Source organism: Cupressus sempervirens, chromosome 3 (assembly GCF_028749045.1).
Source record: "Cupressus sempervirens isolate cs-2001-9-10 chromosome 3, ASM2874904v1, whole genome shotgun sequence".
NCBI lineage: Eukaryota > Viridiplantae > Streptophyta > Pinopsida > Cupressales > Cupressaceae > Cupressus > Cupressus sempervirens.
Genome location: NC_143120.1, coordinates 48,317,277 through 48,337,305, shown reverse-complemented (window position 1 = coordinate 48,337,305; position 20,029 = coordinate 48,317,277). Strand labels below are relative to the sequence as shown.

General features: G+C 39.3%; 1 protein-coding gene across 3 annotated transcripts in view; it reads left to right on the top strand.

Moving 5' to 3' along the window:
* LOC149564729 (MADS-box transcription factor 23-like) overlaps positions 1 to 19,726 on the top strand; it is a 231,940-nt gene extending 212,214 nt beyond the window's left edge. For all 3 annotated transcript variants that reach the window (XM_089818290.1, XM_089818288.1, XM_089818289.1), the window contains 2 exons: positions 19,185 to 19,226; positions 19,310 to 19,726. In XM_089818290.1, the coding sequence (XP_089674416.1) occupies positions 19,185 to 19,226; positions 19,310 to 19,375 (108 nt within the window). In that variant the 3' untranslated portion in view covers positions 19,376 to 19,726. The remainder of the gene's footprint in view (positions 1 to 19,184; positions 19,227 to 19,309) is intronic.
* The last annotated feature ends 303 nt before the right edge of the window (positions 19,727 to 20,029 follow it).

Genomic DNA, 20,029 nt, shown 5'->3' with positions numbered 1-20,029 from the left:
CTCTTTAATAATCATTTTCTTTATTATTGCTTTCGTATTCCTTTATTTTAATAATCCTATATTTTATTACTCTATTACTTCTATACCCACACTTCTGGATATATGTTCACTTTATATTTTATCTACATTTAGTTATCTTACATATATACATTATTTACTGTTGTTCTTCTCTTTCAATGGTTCGTCAGCAGAGGAACATTTCTTTCATGATAGATTTTTAACTTCGATCCATTCACCATGTTGGGTACTTCCTTCTCGTCTAGCATCCATAACTTGATTGCCCCATTATCGCCAACTTCTCGTATCTTGTATGGTCTGACCCATTTAACTTTGAACTTTCCAGGTCTGATTTCATTTTGCCCATTATACTTCAACACTAATTGGCCTGGTTGAAATTTATTTAATGTTAAATGTTTATCATGCCATGCCTTCCACCTGTTTTGTGTAACTTTTGTGGCCCACTTTGTCTGCAGTTGACGCTCATCCAGTTTTTTTAGGTTGTACAATCTCTGCTTTAGGCTTTCCATGTCACCTAGCTTGTTCTCGATTGCTATCCTCAAACTCAGTACCATGAATTTTGTTGGCACCACTGCCTCCTATTTGTACATCAGCTAGAACGGAGTGTGTTCGGTCGTTACTTTATATGAAGTACGGTACGCCCATAATGCTGATGGTAGCTTTTCTTCCCAATCTTATCACTCAACCGCACAAGACTTGTAAATTACTCCGACCAAGATCTTATTCTGTCCATTGGCTCTTGGGTAGTACGGGCTCAAAAATGAATGATAAATTTTGAATTCAGTAGTGAGCAGTCGGACGACATGATTAACAAAGTGTCCTCCTCGGTCACTTGTTAGTTGCAGTGGAATTCAATACCTAGTGATGATTTGTTCATAGATAAATCTCGTTGTGCTCACCATCGAGTTGTCTGGAAGTTTGTGTACCTCCACCCACTTGGTCAGGTACTTCGTCACCACCACGATGTACGTGCTCCTTCTAGTTTTGTACACCTTCAAAGGTCCGACAAAGTCTAATCTCCATCTTTCAGAAAGCTTCTACGCATGTGAAGGATTCAAAGGCATGAAGTCTCTCTTCAATGGTTTTCCAGCTTGCTGACATGTGTCGCATGCAACAACCCACTCTAGCGTCGCCGTGTATGGTTGACCACTACAACCTTGCCAGAAGTATCTTCTACGCAATTGTTTCTAGCTCCATGTGTCCTGTTGGTCCCTTGTGTGCTCTTGGAATTTCCTCTTCTAAAATGCATCGCCTTAGAATCTAATCAGGTCCCATTTTGTACAGTAGCCTATTGATCAACTGAAATGTTCGACTCCTTAACACCAACTTCTCTCATTTGACGATATTTCACTAGGAAACTTTCCCGTCGATAGATACTCCCCGATACATGCGTACTAGGATGGTAGTACTGCAACGTGAAATAGTTGCGCATCTAAAAAATATCATTGACTCCTTCCGGTCACTCTCTAGATTTTATCCTCGACAAGTGGTCTGCACTTACATGACTTTTCCCTAGCCGCACCATAATCTTGAATGTGAAATTCCGCAATAATACTAACCATCGACTTATTCTTCCTTGAATAATCAACTTATTTACCAGATATAGTAGTGCCTGATGATCTACAGAGAATACAAATGGCGTCGCTAACAAATAATGTCTGAATTTTTGTACTGTGTACACCATCCCTAGTGCCTCTCACTCCATCGTATTGTAGTTTTTCTCCGGCTTAGATAATAATCTACTTGCAAAATACACTAGATGGTCCAATCTGTGGTCACCTATCTACGCCAGTATTGCTCCAATGGCATAATTTGATGCATCTACATGAACATGAAATTCTTTATCCGAGTTCAGATAGGTTAGAATTGGTGCCGCGACAAACCTTGTTTTCAATCCCCCAAAAGTTTCATTATGTTCTGCTTCCCATTTGTAAGGTTCACCCTTGCAGGTGAGTTTGTCCAGCGGGTAGGAAATCTTCGCAAAGTTCTTAACAAATCTTCGGTAATATCTGATGTGCCCTAGAAATGATTTTACTGCAAATAAATCCATTGATGGTGGCATATTGAAGATTATGCGAACCTTGTCTGGATCCGTCTTCAACCCTGCTTTGCAAACTTTGTGTCCGAGTAGCTTCCCTTGTGGCACCATGAATCTGCACTTCTTTGGATTCAGTGCCAATCTCGCTCATCTGCACCTCTCCGTGCATTTTTTGAGCATTGTTATGTGTTTATCCTCTGCGCTAAAGATTGACCAGTCATCGAGAAATGCTTTAAAACTTCCGATAGACATTTTATCAAATATGTATAGGATAATCCTTTGGAACGTTGCTGGAGCATTGCACAGTCCGAATGGCATACTGTTGTAGGCGTATACTCCATCTTCCACGATGAATGTTGTTTTTAATTTGTCTTCTTTGGCGATGGATATTTGATTGTACCCTGAGAATCCATCCATGAATGAATAGATCTCGTGCCCCGCAACTTCCTCCAGAATGCTATTCGTGAATGGTATCGGGAACAGATCTTTTATTGTTAATGCATTTAAGCATCGGAAGTCTACGCATATTCTTATCAGCGTGGTGTCCTTTTTAGAGATATTACGATCGGTGATACCCACTCACTTGTTTGCACTCTAAAGATAATTTTTGCTTCCAGCATCCGATTGATCTCCTGTGTGACCCGTGCAGCATAGTTTTTATTCATCTGGTACGGCCGCTTCCGTACGGGTATTGCACCTTTTATCAACAGTATCTTGTGGACACATAATTATGGTGGCACTCCTTTTAAATCTTTATATGTCCAGGTAGATGTCCTGTACTCCATAAATTTTTTGAACGTTGTTGCCTTCAGAACTAGATTCCAATCTTCTCCTACAAGAATATTTTTTGGATTAGCCTCATCTCCCAAGTTCATTGTTTTCACAGTAGGCTCTTCATACTTTATAGGTTTGTCCTCACTAAACGTGCTGGCCGACATCTCATCCACTTGTGTTTCTCACTCCTTTATTTCACTATCCTCTGAAAACTCATTCCCTTCTTTTCCCTCCTCAACACCCAACATGTTACAACTCGGGAAGAGCTCGTATTCCTCCATCTACCAGTGGAGTAGTTCGTTCACCGAGTCTAGGTCGTCAGCATTCAACCCTCCTAATCTCAATAGTCCTTCGTCCGATTCCATTCTCTTTTTTCCTTCATTGTAACTCTTGCCTCAACCTTCTAAGTCTGACAACGCTGCCTCCTCCCCCACCATCTATGTGTACAGGTCAATTATAAATCTTCTACCTCTACGTTCCATGGATAGGGTGTTTCGTTTCCAGTCATGTTTTACTTTTGCTTGCACCAACCAACCCCATTCAAGGATAGCGTCATACCCTTTTCTTTTCAGTGGAATGACCACAAAATCTAATAAAAATGGTTGCGTTCTAGTAGTTACCGGCTGTGCCATCAAGGTTCCCAACGGTTTGATTCCGTGATGATTTGTCGTGAGCAACTGAAATGTAGGTGGCCATAGCGTAGGTTGTCCTAACTTTTTCCATATATCTTTTGGTAATAGATTCACACGACCCTCCATCCACAATTGTGCTTGTGAATACAGTTCCCAAAATACCCATCTTGACTATTGTTGGATGCCTTCCCGTCATGAGTGCCAAGAGCATTGAGTCTGCTACAGTCATTCCATTACCGTCATTTCCTGTTTCTTCCATTACTTTCGAAAGTGGTGTCATATTCAGAATCGTCATCCATAACTAAGGTATTGTAAGAAGGTCATTTAATTTTATCAGAACTTCTGTTTGCATTACCTACCTTATCATGTTTTGTTTAGTTAGGTTCCTTTTCGAGGTATCAGCAGTGTCTTTTACTTACAACTTTCCTATTTTCATCTGTCTTTCCAACTCTATTCATGCTTGTTGTAACCTTTCCTTTTCTTCTTCTACATCAAGGTATTTTGCCTTCTTTTCTCACATGTGATGACTAGTACCTTCTCATCGCATGCTCTGATACTTAGCAAATTTACCCCCTGCTTTGGGCATTTTGAATCATCATGATCTCCCGCACCACACCATCTGCATAAGAGTTGTGGTGCCTCCTTCATGGTACAATCTCTAGCGAAGTGCCCCTAGAGATTTCACGCACAACACTATATCATTGGTCGTTCACTTGCATCGTATTGAATCCAACTCCGACCTCCATTATTATTATTGTTATTATTATTTCCACCCCTTCTGCGCTGGTTATTGACCTTTTGAAGTTGCATCGCTGTTTGTGTTTGTTCTGGCGGACACTTCCTATGTCAGTAATACTTGCCAGTGTCCTTTTGACTTCATATTAAATGGGCACTCTTTTATGGAATGTCCTGCAACCTAGCAGATATCACAGAATTGTTTCTTCGGGCATGAACCCTTTGTGTGGCCTTCCCCTTTACAATTTGTAGACCACAATTCTCCCTTCACCGAGTCCAAATTCTTTTTCAAATTTTTGAATTCTTTCATCATCTGTAGCATATCCTTCTGTAATGCTTGAACTTTCTTACTTGATTCTTCATCACTATTGCTAGTTTTGGATGATGAATCATCTGAATCTAACGATTTGTGTTTCTTCTTCTTGTTTTCTGTTCGCTTTCCAGATCCATCGCCCTATTATATGCATCTATGTACGATGTTGGAGGCACAATCTTCATTTTCTTCTTTAGAGCCAGCCGTAGCCCCTCCACAAACCATCATTTTTTCAATCCATCAATCGGTTGGCTCTCCATCTTCCCCACCAACTCTTTCAATCATCTTGCATAGACACGGATCGTTTCATTCTTTCCTTGCTTTGTGTTGTATATTTCTACTACAATTTCATTATCGTCCCATAGCAGTTGGTACTATGCTATGAACTCCTTTTTAACTTCTGCCCGTGTAGTCAATCTGCAAATTAATCAATTGCCACACCTCGCAAGGTTGCTGGAAACTGTCAGACCCAATCATCCTCGTCCATGACACCATTCGCCATCCATATTGTTTCACATGTCTTGCAATGTCTGATCGGATCTGCCATTCTGTCACCATTAAACTTCAGCAATTTCTCCTTTGGTCCTGCCATTGTTGTTTTCTTTTGATTCTGTGGTACTTGTGTACCCACGTTGTTATGAGCACTCGCGCTGTTCTGCACACCCGCACTGTTCTGCACACCTGCTTTGTTTTGCACACCCGCACTATTCTAAGCACCCGCGTTGTTCTACACAACTGTGCTGCTTCGGACAATCATCCTACTTCCAACAACTACGTTATCTGGTGAGAAAAGATCTTCCTCAAGTGAATTTGTTTGATTCTCTGCTTGTATCTATTCATCAGGTGTATCGAGAACGAAGAATTCACTCCACACTTGTGTTCCTTCGGCACTTCAAGCCGTGCGAGTTACTTCCCTTCCGTTCGGATGCTCTACTCTTGGCATACACAAGTTAAGGAACTCCTCCCTTGGTCTCTTCCACCAAATTTAATCGTTGTCGAGTCTATTCTAGCAATTCCTCAGAACTCCTTAATCTACTAAGTGAATGCATTCCCTTCGTCTGTGCCCCTTCACTCCCTCGATGTCCGCCGACAATCTACTGAAGCTTCTATCTGTGCTTTGCGTGTTGTGCTAGAATTAAAACTTCTTGTGCTGTGCATATTTTATCCTTATCTTCTACCTTATTCCTATCTTTATTAAGAAAACTAGGCATTAATCTTCATCACACTTCCTTCATTCCAAGTTTGACTAGCAACAACGCCAAATGTTTACCATACAGGGTAACAGGATACTTATCGCATGTGGTATAGAAAGATATAACATAGAACAAATACTTTAATCGTATATGCAATATGCACATTACAATTATTCCCATGATGTTCATTCTTCCAAAGACCATTCCGGACGGTGTACATATACCTTCCTAAAGGGGTGACTCAACCGTCACGCGCCCTTCGGATACTATTCGACTTGTCGGCTACAATATAGAATATACTATCAGGTTTCTTAGAATTCTATTCATTGTTGGCATTAGGATAATGGGTTACCTTCTCTTTCTCACCTTCAATTTGTTAATGACATTTCTCCTATGGGTATTGCCCAGGTCTAGGAAGCTAAGGCTATTTGGCATACTCTTGACATCTTTTTGGCAGCATCAGGCCAAAAATTTAATGAATATAAGTCCTCTATATTTTTTTTAATGCTCCTAAACCTATTCAAAGCATGACTTATAATATCATGTGGTTTTAGATTGGGCCACTCCCTTTGACTTATCTCGGCACTCCTATCACTGTTTCTAGGGAGCCACGACTTTTCTAGTAGAATTTGCTTGACAAGCTACAAGAGAAGGGAAATAGTTCGACTCATACATGGCTTTCTAGTACTGCCTGGGTTACCCTTTTTCACTTTGCCATTGAGGCTCTTCCTATTTATAGGAGAATGGTTCAGGCTGCTCATGTTTACTTTCTCAAGGTGTTTCATGCTCTTTCTCGACAATTTCTTTGTAGTGATAATTTGCGTAATTCTAAATGGAATTTAATCTGCTAGGAGACTGTTTGTAGGCCCTATGAAGGAGGGTGGTCTTGTTTTGTGCTTTTCTTAAGTAGCCAAGCTTTGGCTAATAAATTTTATTGGCGATGGTGCTTTGGTCAAAATCAACTTTGGGCCCATACAATCATTTATAAGTATTTCAGTGGTGTTGATCCGCATTCTATTTCCTCACTTCCTTTGGAAGTTCGTGGCTCTATGGTATGGCAGACTCTTAAGGATGGTGCTCAATTAGTTAAGAGAGGCCTTTTATGGATATGTAAAGGAGGCTCTAAGGCTTTGTTTTGGTCCAATGCATGGAATGACAACCCTCCTATCTTGTCTATGTACCCTCATCTTCTAACTCTCCATGATTCTTTTCTTGTTACTGGATGGAATAAGATGGTTCATTATAAGACCTCTTATTACTTGGGCCTTTTTCTTGGCTATAGATGGAAGAACTCTTTAGATTGGCCACTTGAGGGCTCAGAGGAGGACCACTAGGAACTCTCCAAGATTTTGTCTTCTAGGGAATGTTGCTCATTACTAGGGTTGGATGTTTTGGCTTGGGGTGGTGCTCTGTCTAGTTAATACTCTGTTTTTTCTGGGTACAGGAGCTTACTAGACAATTATTTGGTGGAAACCAGTTTGGAATAAATTTTCTTGGTCCAAATGTAATTTCTTCATGTGGTTGGTTGCTCATAACCGATGTCTTACATGGGATAATATTTGTAAACTTGGATTTCAGGGGCCCTCATGATATGTGTTGTACTATAATGGAGAAGAATTTGTCTCCCATCTTTTCATCCATTTTTGCTACTCTACCCAGATTTGGTACATTTGGTGGAATGCTTGGGGTTGTACTTATAGGCACGCTTCCTCCTTGTCTTCTTTCCACAATCGTTTGGGGAGTGCCCTCACTAAAGCCTTACCTCTTCAAGTTGCATGGGCTGCTGGTCCTTCATTTATTCTTTGGCATATTTGGTTGGAGAGGAACAAACGAATCTTTCAGGATGTTCGAACATGAGCTATGCAAGTCCAATGGAAGATTTTCCACTCTTTGCATGGAACAACTCAGGCTAAGTGTGTGTTAGATGGGGGTATGGCTCCTAGTGACCTTACCATTTGTGATCGCCTTAATCTTCATCTTTAGGGAGGGGTCTCAGGGGCTATAGGTCAATGATTCCATGTTCTACCCATACAACATGGACGGTAGATAAAGAGTAGGGTGAATCGTAAGGGGCAATGGACTCCTCAACCTAGAGCTCTTAAAGTCAACACTAATGGTTCTTCTTGGGGGAACCCAAGTCCTATGGGCATTGGGGGAGTGGCTTGTTGTAGTTCTGGTGATGTCCAATTTCTTTTTTTGGTGCAAAAGGGTTATCATACTAACAACCTTATGGAGGCGTTGGCCATCTTACATGCTGTGGAATAATGTTGTTTGAGGGGATGGCGTAGGATTATCTAAGTCTAACTCCCAAGTTGTTGTGAACTTGCTTACTTCGCAGGCGCTTGAGGATGTTAGTTGACCCCTAGTTTTAGTTGTTAATCAAACTCTTTTTTTTGTAGAACTATGAAGTTGGTTTGTTTTACTTATATCCCTCAGGAGTGGAATGGAGTTGCGGATTTCTTGGCTAAATGAGCTTCTGATCACATGAAGGATTGGAAGGTTATAGATAGGGGGCAATTACCTCTCGTATTATCTTGTAAATTTGATGACCTTGTTGATCAGGATAGAGCTCTTTGTCGAGTTCTCCCTTTTGTATCTCTTCTTGTATTATATTTTTTAACCTATATATTAGTGAAAAAAGAAGAAGAAATATTGTCTTTCCATAGTTAGTGTGTGCAGCAGCAACATGAGTGCCTTTGTGCTTTGTATGATTCAAAGAATATTGCAAGAAGAACTATGTCTTTTATTAGTTGGGCAATGATTACTCCAGCTCTTGTTAAATAGATTGTAAGAGCTGTTAGAAACTCCTATTAGCATGAATGCTGATGGCATTCCTTTGGAGAGAGTACGTACATGATTGACATGTTGCATTCATGACTGTGTTTATCATTGATGACAACATAGTATTGTTTTTGTGAAGAATAGCAAAGTAGCAATTAGAGAATGAGGTCGTACGACCTGTGTATTGATGATGAGAAAGTGCAATTAAGGATGTATTCTACATTGTGTCCTGATGAAGTTGACAAGTGCACGTACAGAGAGTCAAAGACATGCGAAAGTTATTCATGAACTATAGAAGACAGTAAGTAGATAAAGTACCTAAGAAGTGATTTCAAATGATTGATTGTATCTCTTAAGCGGGATAGAATCGTGATGAGCGAAGTGAGATAGTGACAGAAGATAGTTTGATGATGACGTCAGGAAGTACACAAGGTCAGTCCTTGCACGTGTGAGAAATTGTAAAGACTGTGAGCCAACAATGACTTGTAATTGCAAAAAGATGTAATATTTTGTAATATCTTAATGAGGTCCTTTTATAATTAATTGGGAAAGCCTCAAGACCAACTCAAGGAATTATTTTGAGGACATGATATATATATATATATCAAACGAGAAAGAGCTGAGTATTTGGTAAATGCGAATAAGTGATCCAAGAGATTATTGGATGAGAAGTTGGTGATTTGGTATCGAGATCAAAAGAGGTTTGGTCCACTCAAGAGGACAAAGAAGGAAATGAGATTATTTCATTTCTATTATTTTGCAAGGAATATTACAGAGACCAGTTGAACAATGAGTTCGGCAGTCTTGCCCCTGAGCTATTTGGACAGTGGATCAATCTGCATTCTACAACTCTTAACAAGGTTGACACAACTCCTTACAAGGTTGGAATCTCCTAATAGGGACTGATATGTACTGAATGTATTTCATTGGCTCCTAATAGAGTCCATCCTCTTGCAAGAGATTTTTATATTAGTACATTATTTTGTGGGTATCATCCCCACCAAGTTTTCCCTCTGGTCAAAGGTTTCCGTAGTTAACATAGCTAGTGTTATTGTGTATGTATATTTTCTTATGGTCGCTAATTACATTGTTCACATGAGCACGGATTAATAAGATTGATAAATATTTTAATAGTTGGATAACTGATATCAAGTCTAACTTGCTGTAGTCTTTACATTTGTTGAATCTTTGTCTTCAACATGGCTTCCTTTGGTTGTTTACATTTGCTGACTGAACATTCACGATGGCTCTGTTCTACTTTTGACTTGACCGCTGCCGTAGACATCAACATTTAATTTTATATAAAAAAAATGCCTGAAAACGCCTTCACACATCTTTCGCTGTTTTTTCTTCACACGATGGTAACTTTGTGTGACGTGGCTTGCTTTGTTTTTATCTTAGTGGCACATTGGTTCAAGGCTGCACACATTTTTATCGAACCTTTCTAATTTACCAATGTTCATCTTTTCACACTTATTGCCATCTTTATCTGTTTATCGAGAGAAATCTCTTGCATATTTAACAATTAGTTTACTGCTTCATGTTACAGCCATGTTACCTTCAATAACTCACATCTGTCATTATATCCTTCAAAAATTATCCTTATATTTTCACTCAATGACATAAACTTGTTCTTCGTATCTTGTGAACAGCCAAATATAACTTCTGACAATCTCATACTGAAGATCTCTGTATATATACTGAATTCTGTAAATGTTTTGATCTGTATAACGTGATAGCTCTGGAAGTCACAACCGTTTGTTCTTCTTATCTCTATTGCTTTTCATCTGCTGTAGTGTATGTATATAATCATGGTCAATGTATTATATATCTTTACACCTGAACTCTTCATAACTTCCATCTCTTTGAATGCTTCAAATCTTTTACCAATTTGACATCAAGGACAATATTTCTATTAATCTCCCTGATTATCTTTGACATCAATGACAAACTTCCATCAGAGGTGTATATCCCTATGGCAAGGATGGAAACATGTGTTTTGTCATAGCAATGTAAAGTTCGCTAAAGTTCGCCTTCATGGATGGGATGTTAAAACAAGAGATATATGTGCAACATTCACGTGGTTATCAAGTTATGTGTGAAAAAGACGATGTATAGGCTGAAAAAGATTCTTTATGGTCTGAAACAAACTCCACAAGCATGATACAATTGAAGAATTGATTCAATTTGATGAGCAATGGCTTTTACAAAAGGGATAGTGAGACGACTGTTTACATAAGACGACTAATTGTAAAAAATTATTTGTTACCTTGTGTGAGATGATTTAGTTTTCAACTGGCTACGATGATTTTTTTGTTGTTGATTTTTAAGAGGTGAAAGGTCAGTTTAAAATGTCAAATTTAGGTTTCTTGAAGAAAATAGGCATAGAAGTAAAACGACCCAACAACAACAGTCATCAGTCTTAAGTTGACCAAGATAAATTGTAGCAACAATGTGAATCCAAACTTGTAAAAAAGTTTGGTTGGAAGTTTGATGTATTCAAAAACTAGGTTAGATATAATGCACGCATTAAATCTGATTTTCAGATATATGGAGATTCCCAAGGACTCCCTTTGGAAAGCAAGACAATTTTGAGATATGTGAACAGTACTAAATGATACGAAATTTGGTATACTGCAACAAATTAGTTTGGACTGATTGGTCGCATATATAGTGATTAGGGAGGAAGTTTAAATGATAGGAAGAACTTTTCTAGATATATGTTGCATACAGGTTTGTGTGTAATCTCATAGACTTCTAAAAAGAAATCCGTTACTGCTCTATCTACAAAAGACACTGAGTATGTACCATCAAATATAGCAGTATGTCAAACTATTTGTCTGAGAAGAATCTTGACAAATTTAAAAGAAGAAAAATAGAATGAAATGACAATATTTTGTGACAGTATTTCTTCAATAGCATTGACGGAAAAATCTTGTACTTGATTGAAGAAGCAAGCATATTGAAATTATGTATTCATTTTATCAGAAAATTAATTGAGAATGCTGAAATTAAAATGGACTAGCAAACATTTTGTCCAACTTTTGAACGCTCAAGGAGAAGTCTAGGCTTAGTTAATATGGATCGACTTTGATCTTGTTTATAAACTAAGGTCAAAGAGAGGAGGTTAGAATTGTGAATTCAAAATTGATTTGTCCCTGAGCCTATTTCTCCACCTACCTGTTTGGAGCTATCAATGGTGAGTAAATGCAGCCTAGACGAATGTTCAAATATTGAAATTTCCGTCTCAAGTTGGCTCCTGCCATTGCAGAGTAAGTGCAGCACTAATAGTCAAATTAACTAATGCTGGTAGTTGAGTTCAAAATTAAATTTGTGAGGGAAAAATTTTGTGGGCAGCCAAGACAAAAAGAAAGAATGGGTTTCTATTATTATTGTGTATGCAACAATAAAAAGAATGGTTTTGTGCTTTGTCTGATTCAAAAAACAATGTAGGAGCAGCTGTGAATGTTATTTGTTAAACAGTGATTGCTCCAGCTCCTAGTGAGTAGATTGTAAGATTTCTTTGTAGTGTTTTAGTTGCAAATTTTGTTTGTAGTCAGTACTGCTAGTGATTAATATAGCCTCAGTGTTGTAAGAGTTCTTTGCAGCTCCAGGTGTTTTAGGTGCAAATTTTGTTTGTAGTCAGTGCTTCCAGTGAAATTTTTTTTCTAAGTGTATACTTTGTTTAGTTTGTATTTGTTTATTTCCAAATTTGAATACAAAGAAATGACATGTCTGCAATTTTTGTTGGTTGAGTTTTATTTGTAGGAATGTTTTTAAGCTCTGTGTGTTTATGCCATTATACTTTATCCTATTTTAGAGATTTAGTTTTTTATCGATATCAGAACATTTTGTTGTAGTTCCAAGATTTTCGAGTCTAAAATTTCTACGATCTGCAGTAGCTTTCGTTTTTCAAGGGTGACTTCGTCTTTAATTGCAAACTTCTAAGAAAAATAGCCTGTCAACAAACACCAAATCAATCTCCAAACTTTTCCGGTTTACTCGCTCAAATTTGATAGGACTGGAAATACAAAAAGCATGACGATCTGTACATTTGACTGTTTCCTCCTCGGTTAACGGTTATCACGAAATGCCGTGATCATTTTTTATTCAAACAACTGCTATCTATAACCTCTTTATCAAATAAGAATTTTTTAATTTTTTTTTAAATTATTATTATTATTATTATTATTTTTTTATGAATACTCATTTTTTATTAAAAAATATACTAAGGTTACAATTCATAAAAAAGGGGTCAGGGAAATACAAAATCATCCCGCAAATGAGTTCACATAGTTGAAGCCGGACTAAAAACACAGCCACAGCCGGAAACAAAAACTATTCATAAAAAAAAAACATATAAAGCAACCTCAGGGTGCCAAAGCAGTGCCAGCCGAGGGTGGTGGATCATCTTTATTATGAAAACCCTAGTCATTTCTAGGATTGGGGGGCGGGATGGGAACAGTCCAACCATCATCAGCAGTAGCAGTAACCAAAGGATTAGTGGCAGCCTCCGCATCTTTAACCTCTGGCCGCGGAGGAGAAATCACCAAGTCCAAACAAGGCCACTTCCTAAAATACGCCCGACGAGTACCAGCAGGAGCCGGGGACCAACCAGAGCCACCATGGGGTGGGAAAGCTAAGCGACACCTCCATCCGCCATCACCACCACTAGGAGAGCGGTGGCAAGAAGCCTGGGAGCGCGGGGTGTGCGAGTGGTGGCCTGAGGAATGGCAGCCACGAGGCGTCGATGTATCTGCCGAGGAATCAAGAGGAACTCTGGCAATAGTGCAAGGAGAATTGCCCCAGTGGTTCAATAGCTCCTACAGGTGAGCTACATCAAGGGAAACTTTGTTAGCTTGCACCTAAATCTACATAATTACATTATTACAAATGCATGCTTTAATGTACATAGCAATGTTAACATCCAAAAAACTGTGTGTGAAAAGAACAGCATTCCTATCTTTCCACAAAGAAAACAAAATTTTCATCTTAAAGGTATGCCAAATCTGTGTGAACTTCTGAGGAATTCTGGGGGAATCACCTAGCAAGATCATGTGCCAAGAAAAGCGTTCAGGCCTGAATGGCTTGGAAAAATCATGAATCCAGTGCCAATAATTTTGAGCACGCTTACAAAATCAGAAAATGTGCAAGAAAGACTTTGGTTGCCCACAAAAGGGGCATCTGGGATTAGGAACTCCAATATGTTTGAGCTGAGGCCCTAGGGGAAGACCTTGGAAGGCTAGGCACCAAGCAAAATGAACAATCTTGGGTTCAGTTATAGCATTCCAAATGGTATCAAAGTGTTTTCTCCATTGAGAGAGAGAAGATTGCAAATGCCATCTCTGGTTCAACGTGTCCACCATCAGAAGATGGGGCGAAAGCCATCTGTATCCCAAATTTGGCTTGTAATTGGAAAATGGAGTGGCAAGATACCACTTCCAATCATGCCACCAAGGTTGAACAAACTGAATCCCCACTTTGTGAACTAAGTGCACAGGGATGGAAAAGAGCAGAAGGTCAAAAGTCTGCCAATCTGAACGGATAAGGGGGTACTGAACTTGCATATCTTCCCAGGTCCTGAAACTCATGGTGACCCTTGAGAAGAGGTCCTTAGGAGTTTTGATGCCACGTTTGAAAAAATGCAGAGCACTGGCACCTTGAGTCTTGGCGAGGGGAGTACCCTGAATGGCAATTAGGGGAGACCACCAAATGTTCTGTTGATTCAAGGAGAGGCCATTGCGGAACTCATCTCCAACCCAACAAAGCCAAGGCTTAATAGCTTCCCAGGCTTTCCATATGCTCTTGATGACAAATGAACCCTGTATGGCCACTGGCTCACGCATGATGAGAAGGGTTTGGAAACCAATCCCCTTCCACGCAGACCTATTAGCAGGAAAGCCGAAAGAAATGCAATGTCAAACCAAAATCTTCCAAGCTTCATCTGTAGAAATAGCTCGAATAATCCATTTTGCACAAAGAGCAAGGCCTTGTTTCTAAGTGGAAAGCAGGCCAAGACCACAAGAATCTTTTGGGAGAACAAAAATCCCAGGCAATTCTGTGAAAGCCATGATGATCAGAACTAGAGGCCCAGAGAAAATCCCTAAGCAATCTTTCCAGCTTCAGATATGAAGCTTTGGAGGGAGCCTAACAGGAGGAATAATACATGAGTGGCCACTAGAATCTTCGAGAAAATCTAGAATTTCTCAGCAAGGGAGAGCGGTTTTGTGATTCAATAATCAAGCTTCTTCCTAATCTTGGCCAACACAACATTCCAAAGTTCCACAAGCAAAGCCTGGAAAGAAAAAGGAATGCCAAGAAAGAAGAAGATTTCCCCATGCGTAACCCATTTCCACTCAAACTGGCTAAGCCAAGGTAGAGCAGGCGAAAATGACTGGCGGAAGCAGAGCATTTTATGCCATTGAATGGCAGATCCAGAGGCTTGACAAAAGGTGTCTAGGCAACCTAAAGCATTATTGATGTTTTCTTCGTCCTCTAAAAGAGTAAGAAAGGAATCATCAGCAAAGTGTCCATTGACTAACTGGGAGGATGATTAAGGCAAGGAAATGCCATGAACCAGTTCGGAGGACACAGAATGAGCTAGCAAATAGCCAAAACCTTCAGCAGCAAGGACATAAAGCGTTGGAGCTAAAGGGCAACCTTGCTTGATTGAACAAAAAAAGTCCAAAAGCCTTTGATTGCGAATTATTGATGGTAATGCAAGCATTAGCATCTCTACAAACTGAAAGAAATTGGGACCAAAACCCAGAGCCTAGAGCATAGCCAAGATGAAGGGCCATTCAATGCGATCATAGGCTTCAGCAAAATCTATTTTTAAAAAGATAGCATTCTGATTGGACTTCAGAGCCCATTCCATGCCTTCCCAAACAGCAATAATGTTGTCAAGAATATATCTAGAATTGATGAAGCCAGTTTGCTCAGGCCACACAATTAAAGACAACATGTGCCTGATTTTGAGAGAGAGTGCCTTGGCAATAATCTTATAAGACACATTCAGAAAGGTAATGGGTCTCCAATTGCATATGTCCTCTGGATCACCAGCTTTAGGTATGAATTTGATATTTCCTTTATTTATAATGGATTCTAAGTTTTTAGAATGATAGGCTTCAAGATAAACTTTGAGCAGATCAGGACCTATATGCTGCTAGAGGTGTTTGTAAAATTCACAGGGAAACCCATCACACCTAGGGGATTTGTCATCAGCCATGGAATAGACCAACTCTTTAAGGTCTCGGAGGGAAGAAGTTGCTCACAGAAAGCACGTTCCTCAACTACGAGGCGTTTTGGAGTAACGGAGATACACTTTCTGAGAGCTTCCTCCTGAGCAACCAAATTTCCCTACGAAGAAAAAACATTCTCATAGTGATGAACAAATACTTGCAGGATGTCGGGGAGACTAGACAGAACAGCAGTTCCTTGTTTGATCTTTTTAATCCCAACATTGGTATGACGGGCTCGAATAGCTTGAAAGAACTCCTCCGAGGCTTTATCGCCAACCTCCAACTAGTGGAGACGGGCTTTGATTTGGGCTCCACGAGCAGCATAGTTATCAGCAATTTATTTGTCATGGCGAAGCTTGGCAAGCTGAATTTGTAAATCCACATCAAAGGGATTGAGGGTGAGAGCCTCAAAGGCTTTTTTGAGGGCAAGGGTGTTGGCTTCATATGACCATTTTCTGAATATTGCCAATTGATGCTCATAGATGCACAAGAACCGAGCAGTTCTGGTAATGGCATCATTCCACCATTGAATCCATCCCCTTTGAGAATGCAAATGTAGTTCCAAATTCCAAACACGTAGGATGTGTGAGATGGTGGAAGCATGCATCAGCACAGACGTGTTGAGGAAGAATTGAGACTTGGCCACCTTTGGGACAGCTGTTTGCGAAGAAATGACAAAATAAATTGGATAGTGGTTAGATAACGTCACATCTGGCAGGGGAATGACAGGTAAATCTCGATCCTCAAAAAAATAGAAAAAAGATTGCTCAGTGATCATAGCATGATCGAGACATTTTAAAATGCGGTCAAAGTTAGCTCGAAAGTTGGACCAAGTGTGCCAAACTCCACTATCCTTGCGGCGGTTGGTATTGGGATCAAAAAGGCCCAATTTATTGCGCATTTAGTACCAAGCTTCTCTTTCCCCAGTTGTCCAGCGAAAAGGCAGAATGCCATCTTTGTTAGAGGCCACTTCAACCATATTGAAGTCTCCACACATGACCCAAGAAGCTAGAGGCAAATTGTCAGCCAGCCAGGCCCACATTTGGGATCTTTTCACAACATCATTGGAAGCATAAACATTAATGACTCTAAAAGAATGATTGTTAATGGAAAGCAAAAGCCAAATAATTCTATGCGTGGGATCAAAACCGTGTGAAATAATAGCAAAATGAAGGCGAGGTGACAAGAGAGTAACTACACCACCTTGGCCAGCTTCGTGCTGAGAGGAAAACATAATGCCATCTTGCCAAATGATGCGGCACGCCGAAGAAAGCATGAAACTAGAAACCTTAACTTCTTGCAGACAGAGAAAATCTAAATTACCAAGTTTATGATGGGCATCCTGGACATAGTACTTTCTGGGGAGGTCTGTGAGACTTCGAACATTCTATGATAGAAAGTTCATGAAAACTCTTCCCTATCATCCTCATCCTCAAGAGAGGAGTAGCTATTTTGCGAGAAAATAGAAACTTGGTTGTAGTCAAACGGAAAATCCTCTGAACTTACAGTTTGTCGTTTCACCTCTGGTATCTCCGCACCTCCAAGAGGATTGCGAGAACGCCGCATCGCTAGTGGCGCTATGGAAGAAGTAGTAAAAGGAGTATAAACCTCAGCCAAGGTAGAAGTCCTAGTAGTTGCCTTTATCCCCTGCATACCAGTAGGGTTTGAAACCTGCCAAACCCTTGGAATAGGTGTTGTGAAAGCCGCTTGCGTCCCTATGCTGGTTGGAGTTGACGCTCCTATGGGGATAGGAGGAACCGCGGTGACCTCCACATAGGATTGCTTGGGGGGTAAGGGATTCAAGGTAGCCTTGCCCTTGCGCCCAACAGTAACCCATTCTTCTTTTTTCCCTTCGGCCTATTTGACAGACACTTTTTTAGGCGTGAGCTTAACCTTAGGCATAGCCAAAGGACAATCCCTTATCTTGTGTTTTGCGGACTGGCACTTATAATAGGTGTTGGGGAGGTTTATGTAAAGCACTTTCTGGGAGAAGGTTTGAGCCCCAATCAAGATTTCCATAGAATTCTTAAGATCCTTGGAAAGATCAACCTCGACACAAACGCATCGTTGTGGGGAAGCATTAAAAAATTTCTCTGGCTCCTTGGTGACAACTTTGCCAAGGGTTTTGGCAATGGACTCAATGAAAGGCCAGCATTGCAGGGGTAAACTTGGGAATTTGACCCACATAGGAACATTAAGTTTTTTATCATCCGAGACTGTGAAGTCTCCTGACCATTTTTTAAAAACAAGTAGAGAAGAACGCACAGACCAAGGTTCGTTATTAAAGACTGTTTCTGCTTGCAACGGGTTAGCAAAGCGAAATAAAAAGAAACCTTTGGTAAGATTTTGCACAGCGTCAAGGTGGACTCAATGAGGAGTCTAGCTCTTGTTAACCCATTTTCGGAGCATAGCTTCAAGAGGAGTCTTACCCACAAAATAACCTATCAAGGTATGTTGTTCTAACTAGTCACATGCAGCATCAAATTCTTGCAAAGGAAGGATAATCTCAGGATTACTTCGTGAAAAACCTTCAAGACAAATTTGCGAGGGCATTTGTTCTGTGGCAGCACCATGGCAGTCCGAAGCAGCAGCATGAACACTAGAAACAACTGGTTCACTGCTAGCCGGAGCCATTATATCCTAGCCTAAAAGCTCTCGCAGTAAATGCGGTGTGACAAGAAGTGACTGCAAAAAGAAAGCTCAGATGAAAAGCCATACACAAGAAAATTGAAAGTTTGCATGAAATAAGAAACCCTAGCAGAGTGCTCGAAAATTCAAACAAGAAATTTTGATCTTTGAATAGCTTCACAATTTTTCTCTTAACAACAAATTTTTAAGATCTCCAACTTTGTGACATTCATTTCGGGCTGACTTTGACCGTTGCATTCTGTGCAGCAGACAACAGCATTGATCGGACAATCCTCTTCAAAACATTTCAATCACTGTATAATTCCTTTCCTCATTGTGTCTTTCAGCAATTAAATTTTATTATAGGCTAACTTTCACCTAGAACAACATAGGCCAACATAAAACTAATAAAAATAGAAATCTTCATATACTAGAACCCTTCTAACAAAAACTGCAATTCCATGGTGTAATCTCACCTGACATTGGCTTGGGATTACTTGAGGACGTGATAATTAAAAAGAAAACCTGCTTTGGATGCTTTTTAGCCTACACAATATCAGCCTGCCTCGACAATTTTGACGTTACAATGTGTTCTTACTTGTGATCTTGCTTCATAAGGATTCATATTTATCTTAACATCTCAGAACGAATTGTCCAACGTGAACAGCAATATTTTAACATTAGTGATTTTCTCTTCGCGTCTTTTTCTTTTTAGTTTTACATTTGAATTAGCGCAAAATGCATAGGCGGAGCTGCTTTAAATTCCTTGAACGATTGATCACATAATTTCGATATTCTTGCTAATGGTTTGATAATATCAATGTCATCCAGGAAAAGTCACTGGGAGTGGAGAACGCCAACATTTGTAAAAGGGTATGAGAGTTTCCTATCCATATCCATATTTTAATCATAATGTCTGTTATGATTTTTAACTAGACTAATTCTTAAAATGACAGATTTGTAGAAGCCACAAATCAGGAGATATTGATATTAATGTCATAGGAGACAGAAGTGACGCATGAGTCTACGCACTTCACTTTATTTGCAAACTTCAAGAGTGCATCAAATGCATAGAGAATCAAAATTCATTATGTTGTTCCTTATAAATGCATGCTGGATTTCGTTGACCACCATGCTCAATATTAGTTTTGTTTTAAATATTGGGTTTTAAGGATTAATTGTCAGTTTTAAAAAATTGGTATAAATAATGCTTTTCAAATACATCGAATGATGCATGAAATATGAAATCCAGTTCTATGTCTAGGTTATTATTTCTATATAAAGAATTTTTCCTTCTTGAACTTGTTAAGACAGAAAAAGATTTCATTGTACAATTCTTTTTTTGAAATGAATGAAAGAATTAATTTGTGTTATGTTTTCTATTGTAAATATTTTTAAATCTTAAAAAATAAATTAGGAATAAATCTGTTATTCAACAAGATCTACTTCAAACTAACCTTAGAGTATATTTCTGCTGATTATTTTTTCTTTTACTAACTTTAAAGAAAAATAAAATCAATCAGAATAATGTGTATGCAATTCTTAGTCAATTCTAGGGTCATGCTATGTTCAATGCGGTTTTTATATACCTTAAGGTGCTATGAAGTTGAACTCTAGATATGTACAAATTTATTATTATTATTTGAGTGATATAAGATTGTTCTATAATTGATCTT